Below are 20,256 nucleotides of genomic sequence, written 5' to 3' on the forward strand. Positions count from 1 at the left end.
TCTGAATATACATGTGTGGGTATGCACATTTCTACATTTGTCCAACTTTAATTTATAAGGGACAGCTTTTTTGTATTAATTAAATAAATTAACTAAAATATGTTTTGTAACGCACAGTTTCTTCTGAATCATTATTTCTATGATTGGCAGGTGCTTAATTAAGAAGTAAAGTCTTCCTGATTATTAAGGCAATAAAAAAAGGACTGTGTAGATGCACACACCTCACCTGACACACAGACATGGATTGATGTCAACACGTGAATATGTTGATGTGAGACTGTGTAAAAATTCAAAGATGCTTCAGAGACGCAGCTGCTAACAACACATTGTGATCCAGATAGTTTCACTTCATGCTTCTTTATCTCATTATACACCTGTGTAGTTACACCACAACATTCCTCCTCACTGTTATCCAGCTGGCAAGCGTAAATAACAATAAAATATGCAGGGAAATGAACTTCAAATACAAATAAACTTCACTTTACCTAATACAAGAATAAAACAAGGGAACTTACACACAACACCTTATATAGAAAGCAAGCTGTATTTCAATACAATCAAATTAAGTCATTAACGTGGTATACCTCAAGCTATTCACATATTGTGGAATAAGGTCTCTTAGAGACTCAAGTACAAACCCAGTTCCAAAAAACGTTGGGATGCTGTATTTGCAAATCTCATAAAGTCATCTTTTATTCACTATAGAACATAGGAAACATTACATTTGAACTGAGAATATTTCTGGATATTGCGAAAGTAAGTGATTCTGAAAAAAAAAAAAGAAACAGCTGGAGAAATATATTGGAACTGGAGCGTTTTGGCAGAACATCAGTAGCACAAATAGGTATTAAAAGAGCATCTTAGAACTACAGTGTTTCTCATGGATGGACAGAGGTTCACCAGTTTGCAAAAAACTACAAACTGTACAAACTGTGGAGCAATTTCAGAATAATGTTCCTCAACATAAAATTGTGAATATCTCAACATCTACAGTATATAATGTCATTAAAAGATTCAGAGAATCTGGAGAAATCTCTGTGTGCAAAGGACCGGGCTAAAAATCAGTATTGGATGTCTGTGTTCATAAGACCCTCAGGAGCCACTGCAGTAAAAACAGGTGAGATTCTGTCATGGACATCACTGGATTGGCTCAGGAGGAACTTCCAAAAATCATTATCTGTGAACGAAGTTCGCTGTCTCATTCACAAATGCAAGTTAAAGCTCTATCGTGCAAACAAGAAGCTATATATTAACACTATCTGAAAGGTAATTTCAAATGCAGCTAGACAAAATGGAAAACTGTTCTATGTTGAAATTTGAACTTCTTTTTGGAAAACATAGACGTCAGACTATAAAGAGAGGGAATTGCCTAAGGAACTGCAATATTGCACAACTGGAAAAACATCATCATTACTATAAGTTATATAAAAGTTGTAGAGCAATATATGCTCCCATCCAGATATTGTCATTTTTAAGGAAGGCCTTGCACGTTTCAGCAAGACAATGCTAAAATACTGCATTTATTACAAAAGCATGGCTTTGTAATAAAAGAGCCCGAGTGCTAAACTGGCCTGCTTGCAGAGACTGCACCAATGGCACATCATGAAATGAACATTATTTCAAAGACTGTTAAGCGCATACAATCCTTTATAATACAAGAGTGGGACAACAAATACACCATGTGGTATCTTCAGTTTCCAGATGTTTGTGGTAAATATGGCCCTGTCCTAACTCATCTAAGATGTATTGTGGCCATCAAATTCAACATGACATTTGTTTTTTTCTTTAAATGGTACATTTGAACAAAGTTTAAATTTTGGATGTGTTCTCTATGTTCTGTTTAGAATAAAATATATACTTTTCTTTATATTTTATGTAGCGCCCCAACTTTTGGGGGATTTGAGGTTGTAAGTTAGAGACCAGTATCTTTGTTCTCTCATCTTTTGTGATTGTACTATACCAGCTATGTCCGTAGAATGCTGAATTTTATAGTTTTGTAGTGTTTTCTTAAACACACACAAAGGAAAGGACATAATTCTGCAGATAAAATGTACTTCCATTGTTTAAGTTCTGATCACTATATTCAGTGACAATATTATAACAAGTCTTGTAAAGATACAGAAGAGCACAGTAGGTGTATAAAAAAAGTTGGCAGAATGTTAAGATAAAGTACAAAAACAGCCACAGTAGCTTCCTGACAGACATTTCGAGGCCACATGTGGACATACGCTGTCTCACTACACCATCAAATCAAATCTCTATTGCTGGATTTCAAAAACCCAGTCAAAATTACAAATGTATACCACACTCTTAGATATTAAAAGAACAGCAAGAGATATCTTGCTCAGAGCTCAGAGCTCGTCTTAATCCAAAAGATGACAGACACAAAACACCCGATAAGAAGAATGAAAGAGAGATTTAAGAGCTACACAGCATGCTTTGAGCAGAGACCCCAGGGAGCCATTTGAGCACATCGTACTGTGAACATCTTGCATCAACGTCATGTTTCAACAGGAAATCTGGGAATGTAACTGATCTATTAAAAAGCGATTTAGTCTGCGCCTCTCTCTGCTTTGTTGTGACTTTTATGTCTCAACCTCAAAACCCCATTGTTTTGTGAAAAAAAAGTTTGTCATGGAGATTATGTAGATTGAAAGTTCTTATCTTTCTTCACGGTACTGAGACTACTTTTTGCTCTTCTTGTTGAGATGTAGACGACATGAAAATGACATGTTATTGCATCTAAAGGACATGCGTAATCCTATCTGTGCTATTTTACCAAGACTGATAGAACTGGCTGCCCTGGGAATCGTACAGTTACACTCCCAGGTTTTTGAAAGGCACACAATCTCAGCAAGCTCTTGTTTTCTTTTTGAGACAAAGTTGCCGGCATTTGCTTTGTCATCAGGATTTTTCCTGCACCTTTTGCTTCTACGTATTGGTAAGGTGTCAACATTGAGCTTTTGTGTTTTGTGCAAATGAAGAGAGCTAGCCAGCCACAATGTAAACCAATGTAAAAGCATTATGGAAGCTATTTGTGAGGTCTGTGAAGAGTGACAAAATTCCCTAGGCACATACAAACAATTGCGCAAGTACACACACATTCAGACACACCACCTGCTCCATTTGCTATAATAGGTGTAAATGAATTAGATTTTGATGCTTTAAAAGCTTCTTTCGGCCTGGTGTTGAAAGTAAATGTCACTCTAATGGTGAGGCGTCTTGTGTGTACAAGCCACTGATGATAGAGAGAGACAGAAAGACTGAAGCTGGGAGCTAGAAGAAAGGCGAATGGATTATAAGTGGATTTCAAAGAAGGTTACAGACAAGGATGGAGTGAAAAAGGTATAGAGGATAAAATGGTAGGAGCACATATTCACTTTTAGATGGATAAATGAGTTGTTTGCATTTATGGCTTAGCCCATTGCCCCAATAATGGCACTTCAATTATTGATTTGCCACTTACCAGATTACTGCAAGGTTAAGAGACAGTGAGGAGAGATGTAAGGGTGGGGACAGAGCCATCGCTCATTCTCCAGCAAGGACACAAAGATTTCTAAAAATTGCATAGAATCTACACTATGCAATCTAAAGTATGCTTCAACTTGCAGTGAATATCCACGTCAATATTTATGAACACAGACAACAGAACAACCCCTTGCAGCCTTTTAAAGACATGTGATTGAAAGATCAATAAACATAAAGACAGTGACAAATATGAGGATATATGAGTAAACAATGTTAGAAAGACAAAAGGGAACAGTAACAAATGAGGAAAGCAGAGGCATCATTTTATAAGAAAATAACTGAATAAAAACACTGAAGATTTGTATAAAGGTGAGGGGATATAGCTGTAAAGTTATCCTGTTTGAAAGATCAATGAAGTCTGCATAAAGCTTATTTTATGATGCTGCATCTGTGTACCATAGATGCACAGATGGTGCATATGCTAAAAAGTGAGCTGGACATGGAAAGGGACAACATCAGCAAACAGGAGCAAAGCTTAAAGTATCAAAAGCAATATGAAAAGCATGGAGAGTAGCCACTTCTGCTCTTTAGCTGTGTCCCAAAACGTAGGCTGCATCCTTCGGAGGATCCGGCCTTCGCGGTCTACGTGGGCCGGGTCCTTCAAAGACCGAGAAGGCTGGAAGTGCGAGGCTGTGAAATGGGACAGTCTAACCTTCAGATTTGCGTCACCGCTGTGTCGGTGGAGTTTAATAAACTCGGCCGTCTGCTCATTGCTATCTAAAATATAACAGGACACTGGCGTAAATTCTCGATCGTCAGTTTAATCAGTTTTCTGTTTGACGTTTATTCAGCTGTGTGAAAATCCCGGAGGAACCCACCCGATGGATTAAGAGAGTTTTATTTAATCTAATAATCTAATAACTTTGATCTCAGCCAAACCGATTTACTCTGGAAGCAATAAAACACCGAAAAAAGCCAAACAATTACATTTTTAAGTTATCCGAGTGACTTATATATCATGTTTAACCTGAGTAGCGACAGACAGGGGGGTCTGAAAACGATGAAGCCGGGAGTCCGCTGCTCTCGCCGGCTCGAGTGACCATTGAACCCCCGACTAGATATCGAGCGGGTGGGTAACACACGTCTCCGAAATCGTCGGAGCACTTTTGCAAATATGCGATGTCTTGATAAACCAAGCAGATATTTGAAGTTTACACAGCTACTTTCTCGCCTGAAAATATGTTAAAAGTTTATTTTGTGACCCAGAAAGATTGATAAGAGTAATATTAAAACTTAGTAGTGGCCGCCAGTGTTGGAAACTGAAATTGACTGGGCCAATTCAGTTTGAGTTGAATTCTGGGATATGGTGGGCCACGAAGGACACACCCGACCCATGAATGTTGTAACAGTCACAATGGTGTGGTGTCTCTTTAAGACACCCAAGTCGAGGGTTATTGTTGTCATCAGTTTGCGCCACTGCCTTCTCTCTGTGATTCTCTGGACATGTGCTTGCACGCTAGTGCATGAGGAGAGACCTTTCTTTTGTTTTTCTTTTTGTTTGCAACGTATGGGTTGTACGAACACTGCGCATTATGTTTGTTAAGCTGCAGCCGTTCAACCGGGCTTATATGGTTGGCGAAGATGAGGTTTATTAAAGCACACGCTGTGGAATTCCTAATGCAGTGTGAATGTGCATTCTTTCGACTAGCCCTGCTAAGTGTTTTGCCGCCTCCTCTCAACCACTAAACACAACCCGACGTTACAAAATGGCGCCCGAACATCTTCTCTTGGACCTCAGTGTGCAGTATCTTCGAGCAGCTGATGATTGGTACATAAAAAGGTACGAAGCGGCGAAGTGGCTGCCCACCATGTTTCGCGGGAACTCACCAGGCTGGCCTGGACGCAGACGTCGGGAGGATCAAAGGGTCGCGGCGGTGCATTTCCATGGCAACGACTGGAGCTGCTCCAGCGCTGTTTGTGGACTGTGGTGCCGTTCTCTGTTTGGCCTCTTCGTCGTGGCTCCATTGGATGTGCGTGGACCTGCGTTTCCTGGGCGTGGGTTCGATGCAGCTTTGCCATAGTTCCTGGATTTGCATTTTTTTAAATGTATTTCGTGTTGGTTACTGTTGTAACATGATTGTTGTTTAAGTTTTCTACAGTGCTTTCTCATGCTGTTTTCACATGTTATGCTGACTGTTACAGTTTTTGAAAAGAAGAAAAAGCTACGAGAAAGAGGGAATTTCATTCTGTAATTGTCCTGGCTATCCTAAGTTTTTTTCTTTCTATAACATTTATTTAAATGGACATTCACCATGTGGGACACTGTCATGTATGCCAGTTTGTCGATATTGCACTGTACATTTCCCTGTTTTGGTTTCAACTTCTTATCCTGCTGACCATGTATGGAGGCTGGTTAAGTCTTGACTGTACCGATGCTGTAAGGGTGTATAACATTTCCTCCACAACCTGCTTACTACCTAAAGTAGCTATGTGTAGTGAAAGGGGGTAGCGGGGAGGAGGGTCACCTGGGTCCGGCTGAGGACAGCCTTTGTTTAACCCGGGGGGAATATGTAACAGTCACAATGGTGTGGTGTCTCTTTAAGACACCCAAGTCGAGGGTTATTGTTGTCATCAGTTTGCGCCACTGCCTTCTCTCTGTGATTCTCTGGACATGTGCTTGCACGCTAGTGCATGAGGAGAGACCTTTCTTTTGTTTTTCTTTTTGTTTGCAACGTATGGGTTGTACGAACACTGCGCATTATGTTTGTTAAGCTGCAGCCGTTCAACCGGGCTTATATGGTTGGCGAAGATGAGGTTTATTAAAGCACACGCTGTGGAATTCCTAATGCAGTGTGAATGTGCATTCTTTCGACTAGCCCTGCTAAGTGTTTTGCCGCCTCCTCTCAACCACTAAACACAACCCGACGTTACAATGTGACAAATGTGTCCTTCAAATTCGGGGAAATGAAGTAGGCCGCATTTGAAGGAGTCGACGAATTGGGACGGCCTTCGTTGCCTGGCTGTGACGTAATCGGCCTTCAAATGCGGCCTCCGAACGATGCAGCCTACATTTTGGGACACAGCTTGAAATTGGCTGGGCCGCGCTATGAATTCTGGGATATGGTGGGCCACGAAGGACACACCCGACCCATCCTTCAAATTCGGGGAAATGAAGGACACATTTGTCGGCCACATTTGAAGGAGTCGATGAATTGGGACAGCCTTCGTCGCCTGGCTGTGACGTAATCGGCCTTCAACTGCGGCCCCCAAACGATGCAGCCTACGTTTTGGGACACAGCTTTTGTATGTTGCCACGTCTCTAATAGCTAGCAGAAGGACAAACGATAGCACAAGGAGGAGCCTGCCCACAGACAGTTTTTTGTGACACTGCCCCCTAGTGACAGTACAGTACCACAACATATGGACAATGGTCCGCAAAAACTGTCCATTAGCCCTGCATTGAACCAATGCAAAAACACAGAAAAGCCTTAAGGAGATATTTGCAACCACTTTCAACTTAAAGACCAGTAAATCACAAAACCATCAAGAAGAAGACAAGATTCATGTCCTTTGTGGAACTTTATTTTTGCTCATAGTCTGGCTTGTTTTCATGAGGCGCTTACTTTTGTTTCCCTCGTTTATTCTTTTTGCTTTTACTTGCTGTTTAGTTAGGTTTGGACATAAAAACTTGGCTGGGTTTAGGAACAGAATATGGCTTGGCTTAGAATAATTTAAAAAGTTAACCTGGCATGTTGAAAGATAATGCTAAAATCTGTCCAGTGCATATGATGCCAAGGTTTCCACCCGAGCGTCGGTGGGAGTGAGTTTGGACTCAGTTATTTCCATGCAGTATCATAATTCTGTGTTTGCAGTTGACAAGAAATTTAAACTTATATGCCTATTTTAAGTTGTTAAAATAATTAAATATATATCAGCCTTTTAAGAAGCAAATAAGCATGGAGAACTGGGGGATTTGGAGGGCAAATGCAACTTAACCTAAAAGAGATGATGGCGGTGCAATGGCAAATGGCAGGGCCCGATTGGGACATTGAAACATTGAACATATGGGTGTGCCTCTTTGTATGTGTGTTCATAGTGTTTTCTTTAAGTGATAAACTTAACAATAATGAAAATTATGCTATTTTATATTGTAGCATATTTTGTCATCACTATAAAGCCTGTCTACATCAAAGATTACGTTTTTTTATTGTTTCTTTCCTCATTTCATTTCTTCTTTCCAGTGTCTCGCACTCTCCATGTGGTCTTACTTAACTCACACATTAAAAATACTCCTTTATCTCCCTCCTTACTTAGTTGAAAGGAGAAAGAGGAAACTACAATGATCCCGATGAATAAAGGGTTTCTCTCAGTTTAAAGCTGATTTTAATGATATGGAAATGACATGTAATAAGTCTCTAGTAAATGATAACAAGTAAGAGTGTGGGAGGCTTGTGTTCTGAGTATTTTCCTTTGGGCCCCACAGACAACAGAGGTCGCAGTGTGTCATTCTACATGTGAGATAGTTTCTTATTTTTAGCCAGCAGCCTACACGCTTCACAACCATTTTTATGCTCTTTTAAAGGAGTGACTCTCTTGTCACCCCTTGCAAACAGTGGAAAGTCAGTGACACATAGAAAGCATATTCTCTCACACATTTGAGTTTTTTCTTTTACACATATGCAGTTTGGTGAACAGTGAAACATTGTCCTCTTTTTACACAAGCCAGTTTCTTGTTAAATAAGGGTTGCCCAATAATATCATCGAAGGAAAGTGCTCTACTTCTCTGAAACATGAACTATAATAGAACCTTTGACAATTACAAAACTGTAGCCATTTTATGCACAAAAATACTGAAGTACTAAAATACAAAAACCATTAAAGAATCTTCTACTGTACACTTGTCACTGTAGTGTATCTCTGTGAGAGTGCAGCAATCTGCATGTTAACTAGCCAGATTTTATTACTGCTGAGCTGTATGACTCACCTTTGATATTTCTCTAAGACCCTCCTAGTGTTCCAGGTTTTCTCTCTCACACATATAGATCACCAAATAGGAGCTGCCAAATTTTTAGACCCCACAATCTTAACATTTTGGCAGCTTTTGATTGTACATTGTACTGGAACTGTCCTTTCCCTACACAGGTAAATCATAATCTTTTATTTTTATGGCACGACTGGCTGAACTACAAAAAATTAACATAAATAATTGAACAAATATGATGTTAAATATGTCAAATATAATTCAATTTTTTAGAGTCAATCAAATCTTAAGTTAAGCTCCTGTTAAATCAGAATATATCCTTAAAATGATCTTCTATGATATTTTCATACATTAAATGCAAATTGTGTTTTGATTATTTTTTTTATACCTGTCATTAATTCATAGACTTGAAATGGCTAACCAATCAGAGTTAACAATATCAATTTTTAGAGTAATTTAGTACAAATTACAATTTACCACTATATTAAAATAATATTATACTTCTCTTAGTGTTAAGTATCATTTTTTACAATATTTTGAACATGATCACATTACAGTGCAGATGCACAGCAGCACCAGGGGTTAAATACTTTGCTCAAAGGCACTTCAGCAGCTGACAGACACAGTCGCGGCGTCTGCTGCCCTTTGATGTAGACTGCTTTTGAAAAGTAAAAGTGAAATCTCAAACTCTCAGCAGTATTTGTGAAAACAGCTGGTCTCATGCGGCAATATGTGCTGGAACGTTTGTTGCACCGAGTTGACCCAGTTATTTTGATGTACGTGTAAGCGTTCGAGTGTGTTTGTGTGTGCGTGTTGACACGGTAGACCGATTCATCAGTTTTTGTCACGTTAACAGATTGACCTCACACCTGGGAAACAATGTGTGAAATGATGGCTGTGTGCACTTGTTTTTGTGTGTCATAGTGTGTCTGTGTTTGCTATGACATTTGTGACCCAATGAAAACATGATTGTCGGTGTCTTAGCGATATTTCATTGTATCAAAATAGGTTTTTATAGGTGTCTGAGGCATCCATTTTGGTTGTGTGTTTTGTTTGGATGACATTGTTCCATATGTGTGAATATACAATGATAGGTGGATGCCGACCCAACTCTCTGGAGTGGGGCCTCAGGGGTTCTACTTCATTCCTCAGGTGCTCAATTACATTGGGATAAAGTGTGTTTGGAAGCCAGGTCAACTCTTTGCGTCTAGTGCTTCGTGAGCAGTTTTTTCAGTGTTGTGGGACACACTGGTGCGTCACGTTTCTAACTAATATCCACAAGAAAGTCAGGACACAAGGTTTCCCAGCAAAATGTAGTAAAATAATAAATTCATTTAACCTGTGAAGGTCTTTAATATTGTGGCAAATCGGCGTATGCCTTTTGTGTTTGTGGGTACATTGTAACACTTCTGCTTCCTTCACAGAGAGAGTTGTCATAGTGAGAGAAGTTTCTGGGTAACAGACATCACACGTATTGTTTGAGTGTCAGACTGACTCAAGTCTGCTTTAAAAAACAAACAAACAACAAAAAAAGCAGATAAACAAAAGTACCTGTGGAAGGAGCTTTACAGAGCATCAAAGGACAAAAAAAAGGAGTATTGAGAGAGGTGCATGCATGTATGCCCGAGTGTGTTTGTGTGTGAGTTTGTGTGAATAAGAAATGTAATCAGAGCCAGTTCGCTGTGGAAAGACCTGTTTAGAAACCCAGGCTAGATTAATTTTACATGCACGCAGGCAGCGTACACACACAAACCGTCATTTAACTTCAGCAGTGAGACACACTCCTCATCTGTCAGGCAGGCCCACATCAAATTACCGTAACTTCAACAATATCAATACACACAGGCACACATAAACCATCACATTAACCATCATACTCTAAGACTTCCACAGTGCCGGAGTGGATTAGTTCCATTGAGTTGAAATGGATGAAATTTTTTGAGGCATCAGTCGTTTTCAGGCACCTGTATATGTGTATTTGTGTTATTCAAGATCAGAATTCAGATAAGATTAAGGTTATGGTAATCTTCAAGGAATTAAAGTCAGTGACAGTAAAAGTCAGTGTCCTTTATAAATGTGTCACTTTGCGTATGGGTTTGCCCTGCCATTACAATCTATTGTCTTCACATCATTTCACTGCCTTTAAAATCAAGTATTTGAGTTATAAAGTATGAATTTCTCTCATGAAAATTATATTTGTGAATTGGAATGTTCGGAGGTGAAATCAAGCAAACAAACCTTTCTAATGGTTCTGTTAGGCTGCTAAAACTAGCTCTCACATTGTGACTGTACTTTAGTCAGCCAAGAGATAGCAAAGCCTTTTAATTTAGACTGTTAGGTCAAATTACACACCGAGCAGAAAGTGGGCAATCACTTTTAAAATAATTCTTTCTCTGCAGCTTCTTCAATCTGGGAAGCACTGCTGTGCCAGTACTTACTTTCATTTTGTCCAGACACCATCACATTTGCCTCTTTCCTTCACATTTCTGTTTCTTTTCTTCCTTTTTAGATAAAACATAGATATCATCTTCATATCTTGAGTCTGCATGAGTTTTCTTTTCATCCACATTTGGGATGCGAATGTATGTGACCGGTCTTTAGCAGCATACATAAAAATGATTAGGTGAAGCGACAACGTCAACTCTGGCCACTGTAGTAAAGATGGAGGGGCAACATATTTATGTCCTCAAACTACTTTAAATTCATTGAAGAGAAGGCATCAACTTGTTGGAATACGTAATTAAACACTAATTGATGCATATTTATGAGTACAATATTGTTTTTTTCTACTAAATAACCTAAAGATATGACTCACTGTATTTTTAAGCTCCTGCCCCCTACACACATTATATTTCTTCGTACTTTGATTCAGAACAGTTTCATACATGCGCAAGAACTCACGTTAGAAGTGCAGAGTCACATCTGCTTGATTCAGTATCTCTTCTTTCCCTTTTCTTGCCAGTATCCTAGTCACTTCAAACTCTCAGTCCACCTGATGGCAGTCAGCCAAATGGAGGAGGCCAACCCATAAAAGCTCCATCCTGCTCCATAAAGCACTGACTAAAACACACTTAAACAACGAGCCGACAGAGAAAATGTGTTTTACGTCTTAGTTCAGAACCCCAGGGTGTGGATACATTAAGACATTGATATACAGTTCTGGTGAATTAAAGAGCCTGAGGTCTTTTTTTTTTTTTTTGCTTTATCAAGCATCTGGCGAATGTCACACAAAGCTAGTCAACTGTGTTCCAGCGATTTAGTATTTAGAAATTAATTGTGTGTTCAACAGTAATTAGGCTAGAAAGTCATGTTGCAGCATGTTTCTGTCATTGCTACATTTAGAGGATAAATCCATCAAGAAGATGTTTATTTGTGCAGCAAAAGTAATAGTGGTAGGACAACTGGGCTGACCTTTTTTATGTGCTTAAACAAAAACAAAACAAGTCTAAATGTAAAACATATAATATAAATATAAACCAAGTAATTCTCAGGGTTACAGCTGGTTTGCTTTGTGGATATTTGTGCTGCAGCCTAAATGCAGTGGTACACATAACAAGATGTTAATGACACCTTGAAAATTATTTGAATGGTATGGAGCAAAGCAACCAAAAGAACCAGTTATCAGAAGTGGCAGATTAAGTCTGAATTCTGCATACCCTAGAAAATGTTTTTCACACAATATTGACCAACTTTGTTAGGTTCAGTGAAAGAATCATTATTGATAATGGAACAACAGCTATTTCATTAGTGTCATTTTTGTATTTTTGTTTCTGTAGGTTCGTTCATGGTGGTGAACGCTTCAGGCCGGGCATCAGGTCAGAAGGCTCACTTGTACATGCCCACCCTGAAGGAGAATGACACCCACTGCATCGACTTTCTTTACTCTCTATCCAGCCGGGATGGAGCCAGCCCAGGCACACTCAATGTCTACGTCAAGGTGTGTGTTCAGTGTGTGTGTGAATGACAGGGGGGGAGTGGGTAGATTGACATATGAAGGGCCTGATGAAACTTGAACAAGTAAACAAACAAACACACCTCTGTTCTCTGTTAGGAGGGATGAAGTTAGCCCTCCGGCACTAAATATCTGTGTGTGTGTGTGTGTGTGTGTGTGTGTGTGTGTGTGTGTGTGTGTGTGTGGCTGTGTCTGTCTGTCTGTGTGTGTGTCCGAGAGAGAGAAGGTAAGAGAGAGAGGGTGTAAGAGAATAAGTGATAGGTAGGTAAACAGAAAGCCATCATCTATTCCCTTTTAGCAGGGATCAAGTTAGCTGTAGTATACGCTGCTAGATAGCAGAGCTCTTGATTTTTATGTAGTTTGTGGACTTTTAGAAAGAAGAAATTGCTTATGGCTTGCTTCTATTAATGGACTCAAAAGCTGATTATGAATACCAACCATTAAAGTAAGCTAGCAGTAAACATTAGGAGTAGCTGCCATGGGATAGAACAGTAGTAGGTATGGACTTGCAAGAATGAATTTTTTATGTTAAAGTACGAATGCACTCATGGGCACCTGAGTAGAATTAAAAAGAAGCTGTGGATGGTGAATGGAGATATGAAAAGACAGTAAAGAGAGAAACTGGAGAAATATAGAGCTGTGTGGAAGGCATACAAAGAAAAGAAATGGCATGAAGACACTGATGAAGGTATGGAAACGAGTGAGGAAGTTGAAATGCTACAGCTTTATTATACAGAAGTATGGTGAAAAACCCATCAAAAAATTTTGAGGATTTGGCTTTGAAAACAGTTTATGAGTGAAAAGACTTTATGAGTAATGTGTCTAAATGTGACAAAAAAAAATAGAACCATCATTGTCAATAATGATAGATACAGCTGATAAAGTCAGTAATCCTGGAAATTACATATTTTCCTTTATACAGCTCTACATGTTCAGCTGTCTCCATACTATGACTTCTATAACTTCTATAGTTCTATGACTGCAGACCTTTATGCAGTTGATTCAGTCACGACTTAAAATCCAAACTATTCACAGTAAAATGCAATATGTCATGTTATAATGGGAAACAGCATGTTACTGTTGGATTCAGTAGTTTTCTCACTGCAGTTGGTTAGTGTTACCGTTTTCTTCGTTTTATCCACTAAATCTGCTTTAATTAAACCGTGCCTCTTTTTCTCTCCCTGCCTGCAGGTGAATGGAGGTGCTCAGGGTAACCCAGTGTGGAATGCCTCTGATACTGTCACTGAAGGTTGGGTGAAAGCTGAATTGGCCATTTCTACATTCTGGCCCAACTCCTATCAGGTACTGCAAATGCACACAAGTCCTCTGGACATACTCTCACAGACATTGTTTAGGTACTGTACTGCTTAGATGCACATACAGTGGCTTGCAAAAGTATTCGGCCCCCTTGAACTTTTCCACATTTTGTCACATTACAGCCGCAAACATGAATCAATTTTATTGGAATTCCACGTGAAAGACCAATACAAAGTGGTGTACACGTGAGAAGTGGAACGAAAATCATACATGATTCCAAACATTTTTTACAAATAAATAACTGAAAAGTGGGGTGTGCGTAATTATTCAGCCCCCTGAGTCAATACTTTGTAGAACCACCTTTTGCTGCAATTACAGCTGCCAGTCTTTTAGGGTATGTCTCTACCAGCTTTGCACATCTAGCGACTGAAATCCTTGTCCATTCTTCTTTGCAAAACAGCTCCAGCTCAGTCAGATTAGATGGACAGCGTTTGTGAACAGCAGTTTTCAGATCTTGCCACAGATTCTCGATTGGATTTAGATCTGGACTTTGACTGGGCCATTCTAACACATGGATATGTTTTGTTTTAAACCATTCCATTGTTGCCCTGGCTTTATGTTTAGGGTTGTTGTCCTGCTGGAAGGTGAATCTCTGCCCCAGTCTCAAGTCTTTTGCAGACTCCAAGAGGTTTTCTTCCAAGATTGCCCTGTATTTGGCTCCATCTATCTTCCCATCAACTCTGACCAGCTTCCCTGTCCCTGCTGAAGAGAAGCACCCCCAGAGCATGATGCTGCCACCACCATATTTGACAGTGGGGATGGTGTGTTCAGAGTGATGTGCAGTGTTAGTTTTCCGCCACACATAGCGTTTAGCATTTTGACCAAAAAGTTCCATTTTGGTCTCATCTGACCAGAGCACCTTCTTCCACATGTTTGCTGTGTCCCCCACATGGCTTGTGGCAAACTGCAAACGGGACTTCTTATGGTTTTCTGTTAACAATGGCTTTCTTCTTGCCACTCTTCCATAAAGGCCAACTTTGTGCAGTGCACGACTAATAGTTGTCCTATGGACAGATTCCCCCACCTGAGCTGTAGATCTCTGCAGCTCGTCCAGAGTCACCATGGGCCTCTTGGCTGCATTTCTGATCAGCGCTCTCCTTGTTCGGCCTGTGAGTTTAGGTGGACGGCCTTGTCTTGGTAGGTTTACAGTTGTGCCATACTCCTTCCATTTCTGAATGATCGCTTGAACAGTGCTCCGTGGGATGTTCAAGGCTTGGGAAATCTTTTTGTAGCCTAAGCCTGCTTTAAATTTCTCAATAACTTTATCCCTGACCTGTCTGGTGTCTAAATCCAATCGAGAATCTGTGGCAGGATCTGAAAACTGCTGTTCACAAATGTTGTCCATCTAATCTGACTGAGCTGGAGTTGTTTTGCAAAGAAGAATGGGCAAGAATTTCAGTCTCTAGATGTGCAAAGCTGGTAGAGACATACCCTAAAAGACTGGCAGCTGTAATTGCAGCAAAAGGTGGTTCTACAAAGTATTGACTCAGGGGGCTGAATAATTACGCACACCCCACTTTTCAGTTATTTATTTGTAAAAAATGTTTGGAATCATGTATGATTTTCGTTCCACTTCTCACGTGTACACCACTTTGTATTGGTCTTTCACGTGGAATTCCAATAAAATTGATTCATGTTTGTGGCTGTAATGTGACAAAATGTGGAAAAGTTCAAGGGGGCCGAATACTTTTGCAAGCCACTGTAAATAACAACAAATATGTCATCGTCCAAAAACACATGGACCTAACTGTAGGTTGAGCACAAAAGGTACATTTCTTGACAGTCATTCTTTAATGACTTTCTCTGTTGTGTACGTGTGTGTGTGTGTGTGTGTGTGTGTGTGTGTGTGTGTGTGTGTGTGTGTGTGTGTGTGTGTATTGGTCGGTTTAAGGTACAGAGACATACCCTGCTGTGTTATTTTATGAGGCTCCACAAAAGCAACTCTGTTGTACCTAATGACTGAGCTGTGCTCAGTAAATGCAGGCACCCCTGTGTCTCACACAGATACAAGGCACAATGGTAATCAAAGTGAATTAAATGTCAGTGTGTCTCTGTGCATGCTTCCTTCCCTAATAAAGAGTCACCACCTGGGGGGAAATAGCACTCAGTACAGTACAGAGTACTGGAGGCCACTGAGGGCAGAAACAAATTTTAAAGACAATTTAGTTCCTCTTTTGAATTGTTTAACATTTCTAGATCAATAATTTGTTTGTTATTGGAATATCATATCAACATAGAGTTCAAGATATTTGAATGTTCAGATATTCCCCAGTGGGGATGCATCGAAAAATGAAAAAATTCTGACAAAATCTCACGAGAAAAATATTAGAGACACAAAACTGTAAATAGTGAACAACATGTATGCTTATCAGGGTCAAATCAGCACCAGCCTTTGTTTCTACAGCGAAACAAATATGTGCAATCACAAGTTGGGAACAGAAATCCCAATTTCACACAGTGACATGCTATTACACAAATCAAAATAATGTTGTAAATGCTTATAATTTCAAATTAAATTCAGTTTACCAACACTGTAAACAACATTGTCAAACTGTTGCTAATACAGCAAAGCTTTAGCAGTGACTGTGACTTTTAGAAACTTGATATGTATGCCAAAAGGGATTTATTTTTGAAGTAACAGAGGAGAGTAAAGACTTCCCAGAAGTCTTAAGTATTCAGAGTGAGTCGCAGCTGATACTGCTGAGAATCCTGACAAGTACAGCACAGAGGTGTGTGTGTGTGTGTAGTGTGCGTAGTGTGTATGAGTCTATATATGTGTGGGTCAGGAGTGCATGGCCCCTTGACAGCCCTGCTGACACCCTGTTGTCATCCTGAGAGTTTGCATAAACTCTGTTGGAAAATATAAGGGACTGTCCTGTTGGGAGAGTAAAATGAGAAAGACACAAAAGAGCAATTAAAAATAGGAAGGAAAAATAGAGGAAAATGCGAAAATATAGAGAAAATATGGGGAGAGATGGTGGAAAAGTCTGAAAAATACAACATAGATAAAGCGTGGAAGAAAACAAGAGGAAAAGTAGAGGAGGTTTAAATGAAGAAGAGAGGAAGAAGGCAGAGGAGAGGCAGCATATGTGGTTGGCATAAGGATGGAGACAGAAGGGATGAAGTAAAAAGAGGAATAGTTGCTGACTTTTAGTGGAAAACTCCCCTGGGGTTCCCATATGAGCTTCATAGGGATGTCAAGATGTTCCAGTTTGTGAAAGAAAGTTCTTATTTTTGAATTTCATTATAATGCTTGCATTTCTTTCATTCTTTCTTCCTTTCTTTTTTCTCTTTTTCTTCCTTTCTTCTGTCTGGTCTAAGGTAATATTTGAAGCTGTTTCAGTCCAAGGCCACCCAGGTTTCATCGCCATTGATGACATACGAGTTCTGGCTCACCCATGCCGTAAGTGGGAGAGATTGTGAATGTGTTGTGATGGTTGACCCTGCACAACTGTAGCCCTGCTGAGCATCATCTGTTTTATAGATGTCGCACACTTACACACACACAAACACAGCATAAAGGACAGATTGTGAGGGTCGCAGACAGATTGTAGAGAGCAAGGAAGAAGGTCCAGACTCAGGGTCTTCATCACTCAAATGTGACAAAAACGCTTTGCTTCACAAAACTCTGGACTGCTTATTGCCACAGTCTGAGGTCTACTTACTGCGCCCTGCCTTCTCAGTATTCTGCAACTCCTGACATTCTCCTTCTGCTCCTATTAACTGTTTGTGTTGTTTTAGGAATCAAAGTTTTACGTCTATTTTATAGATAGGAATCAAAACATACTCAGTCATCATTTTAGAGCAGTATAGCTAAATTCATTGATAAATGATATTGCATTCATTTTGAAAGGATTATAAATGAAAATGAAAAGTATTTTATTTTTTTAATCACTCCACCAGTATTATCTTTGTATTTTATCTATGTTCAGTCTGTCCACCATGGTTCTCTTGCTGATCCTCTTCTCAGCCCTTCTTTCTATCCGCCTTGTATCTTTCCTTTGAACAGCCGACGCAAAACAATCAGTTCACCTTTGCAAGCCACTAATCGTATTATTCAAAAAGAGAGCAAACATATTTACAGCGTAAGGAAAATAAATACTACAAATTCAAAAAACTAAAATCCAATTTAATTTTAAAAAGACTGAGGAAAAAGATGACTATAAAAAATAATGAAAGATTTTCAAAAAAAGCAAATCTAAGTTTTTGCCCTTGTCATTTGCAACAAGCTGACCATTAATGTCAGGACAAATTATCATTGTTGAGTGATCGATGCATACTCTGTTAGTCTTATCTATGTCTGCAGACAGTCAAAATGAAATTAACCAGTCCCAGGCTGGTCTCAATGGCAGACCAAAGTCACCCAGTGTCTAGCTGTCTGTCTCACTGACAGACCTTTGCATCTGTCTCATGGCCACAGAATTTCTCTGCCGTACTCCAGACAATGTTAAGCTCTCCTAGAACTGAATTAGTATCGTTCATGGTTTCCCTGAAAGTGCTGTTTCATGTTGCTAGCATGAATCTAGTGTGAAATCTTAAACTGTAACAGTAACACTTTGAGCAGCATGCAATTTATTTTTTATTAGCATGTTTATTTTGGCTTATTGGGAAAGTGTTTATCATTTAAATAATTTATTTGTTTTTGCAGACTATATATGCATTTGATGACTTCAACAACATTTAATTCAACATGTATAAAAAAAAAGACCAAGAAGAATGGATTTATATTTATCCTGACTTTTACACACCTATATCATCAGCACATTGCTGTATGTGTTGCAGGTAAAGCCCCACACTTTCTACGCCTGCAGAATGTGGAGGTAAATGTGGGTCAGAATGCTACTTTTCAGTGTACTGCTGGAGGGAAGTGGTCTCAGCATGATAAACTCTGGCTACAGGTGAGTATGTTCACGTTAGTAAAACTGTGCGAAAATGGATATATATACATATATGTTTGTTAAAAGGAGGGACAGAATACCACAAACCAAACCATATTTGCCCAATGAAATATATGAATATATAAAAAAAAGTGTACTAACAGTATTACTAATGTCAACAACACTGCATATTTATAGATATCAGTACCTACAGTATGTACTGCTGTTTACACCTGGAACTTCTTCCTAGACTTTAATTTTAATGGACATATAGGATAAACGGGTATATATTTTTCAATAAACTAAAAGCAAATTTAAACCATTGAAAGGCCAACATAACAGATAAAGTTATTATTTATATATTTTTCTTAATTTTATTTTATAGTATTGTTTGGCGAACATCCCCAGTATTACCAGCTCTATTTCAGAATTGATTAAAACTCCTTGTTCTGCTTTGCACCAGTGATTCCATCCCTGCACGTGTGATTTGTTTATGCACCTGAGTGTATATGCTGTGTGCAGCCATGCCTATGTACTCATTCTGCTTTACATCCATGTGCATTGGCAAGCTTACATGTTTTCACTAAATGAGTATGTACTGTTGAGAATGCTCCAAAGGAGAGCAATGACCCTCCTCACCAAGGGGGTCTATATGGGAGAGTATGATACCACAATCATATGCAAAGCAAAAAAAATGACAGCAAACACTTGGAGTTTTTGTTGAAAACTCTCTGGTCTTTTCCACCATGCAGCAATGGAATGGTAAAGACACAGCCCTGATGGTGACCAGGGTGGTGAACCACAGACGTTTTTCTGCGACCGTTAGCGTTGGCGACACATCTCAGCGCAGCACAAGCCGCTACCGCTGTGTCATCCGATCAGACGGTGGATCTGGGGTGTCCAACTATGCTGACCTCATTGTTAAAGGTACGTTCATCTGTTTAACTTCTTTAAACTACAAAAACAAGATGATTTATCTTTCATTTAAAACCAGAGCATCGGAAAGCAATTTTGATGGATAAAAGTAGAGCTTTGTTCAACAAATCAGATCAGAAAGGATGCAGTAAAGTGGGACAGTTTCTTTAGAAAATGAGAAACAAGCCTGGGTTGTGGTTGTGTAGTTGCATGTGCGTTTGGCTGTTGCTCGTTAGGGATGTGAGAATGCTGAGGATAGAATACTGAATAGACTTGAGAATAGTGCCTAGAACTCACAATGAGCCCTCATTCACTCAGTTTCTGCCTGTCTTTGTCCATCTTTTAGTTCATTTTCTTCCCAGTATGTTGATTCTTATTCCCTCCCTTTCCCACAGTCTTCAAAACTCATACTGGTATTTTGTTTAGTTATTTTAAATATATATGAAAAAAGATTTTTTTATCCTCTGAATGTTCATAGTCACCTAATTAAAAGATGATTTTGTAATAGTTTATAATAGTTTCTTCTTGATTAGGTCAAAGGAAGAGTACAGCAGTACTTCAGCAGGACTACAGATAAAAGTTGGATAGAAAACCTTTTGGGTCATCTGTTATCATATACAACTCACAGAACTACTCAAGATATCCAAATCCCAAAAAGTTGATTCTGTTCATCTGGACGTAGCGTTTTTAGTGGGAGAAACATTTCGTCACTCATCCAAGTGACTTCTTCAGTCTCAGCTGACTGC

General features: G+C 39.3%; 1 protein-coding gene across 12 annotated transcripts in view; it reads left to right on the top strand.

Moving 5' to 3' along the window:
• ptprt (protein tyrosine phosphatase receptor type T) overlaps nucleotides 1-20,256 on the top strand; it is a 304,970-nt gene that overhangs the window by 69,173 nt on the left and 215,541 nt on the right. For all 12 annotated transcript variants that reach the window (XM_063473709.1, XM_063473699.1, XM_063473701.1 and 9 more), the window contains exons 3-7: nucleotides 12,226-12,386; nucleotides 13,593-13,703; nucleotides 17,040-17,121; nucleotides 18,501-18,616; nucleotides 19,348-19,522. In XM_063473709.1, coding sequence (XP_063329779.1) covers nucleotides 12,226-12,386; nucleotides 13,593-13,703; nucleotides 17,040-17,121; nucleotides 18,501-18,616; nucleotides 19,348-19,522 — 645 coding nt within the window. The remainder of the gene's footprint in view (nucleotides 1-12,225; nucleotides 12,387-13,592; nucleotides 13,704-17,039; nucleotides 17,122-18,500; nucleotides 18,617-19,347; nucleotides 19,523-20,256) is intronic.

Source organism: Pelmatolapia mariae, linkage group LG5, assembly GCF_036321145.2.
Source record: "Pelmatolapia mariae isolate MD_Pm_ZW linkage group LG5, Pm_UMD_F_2, whole genome shotgun sequence".
Taxonomy (NCBI): Eukaryota; Metazoa; Chordata; class Actinopteri; order Cichliformes; family Cichlidae; genus Pelmatolapia; species Pelmatolapia mariae.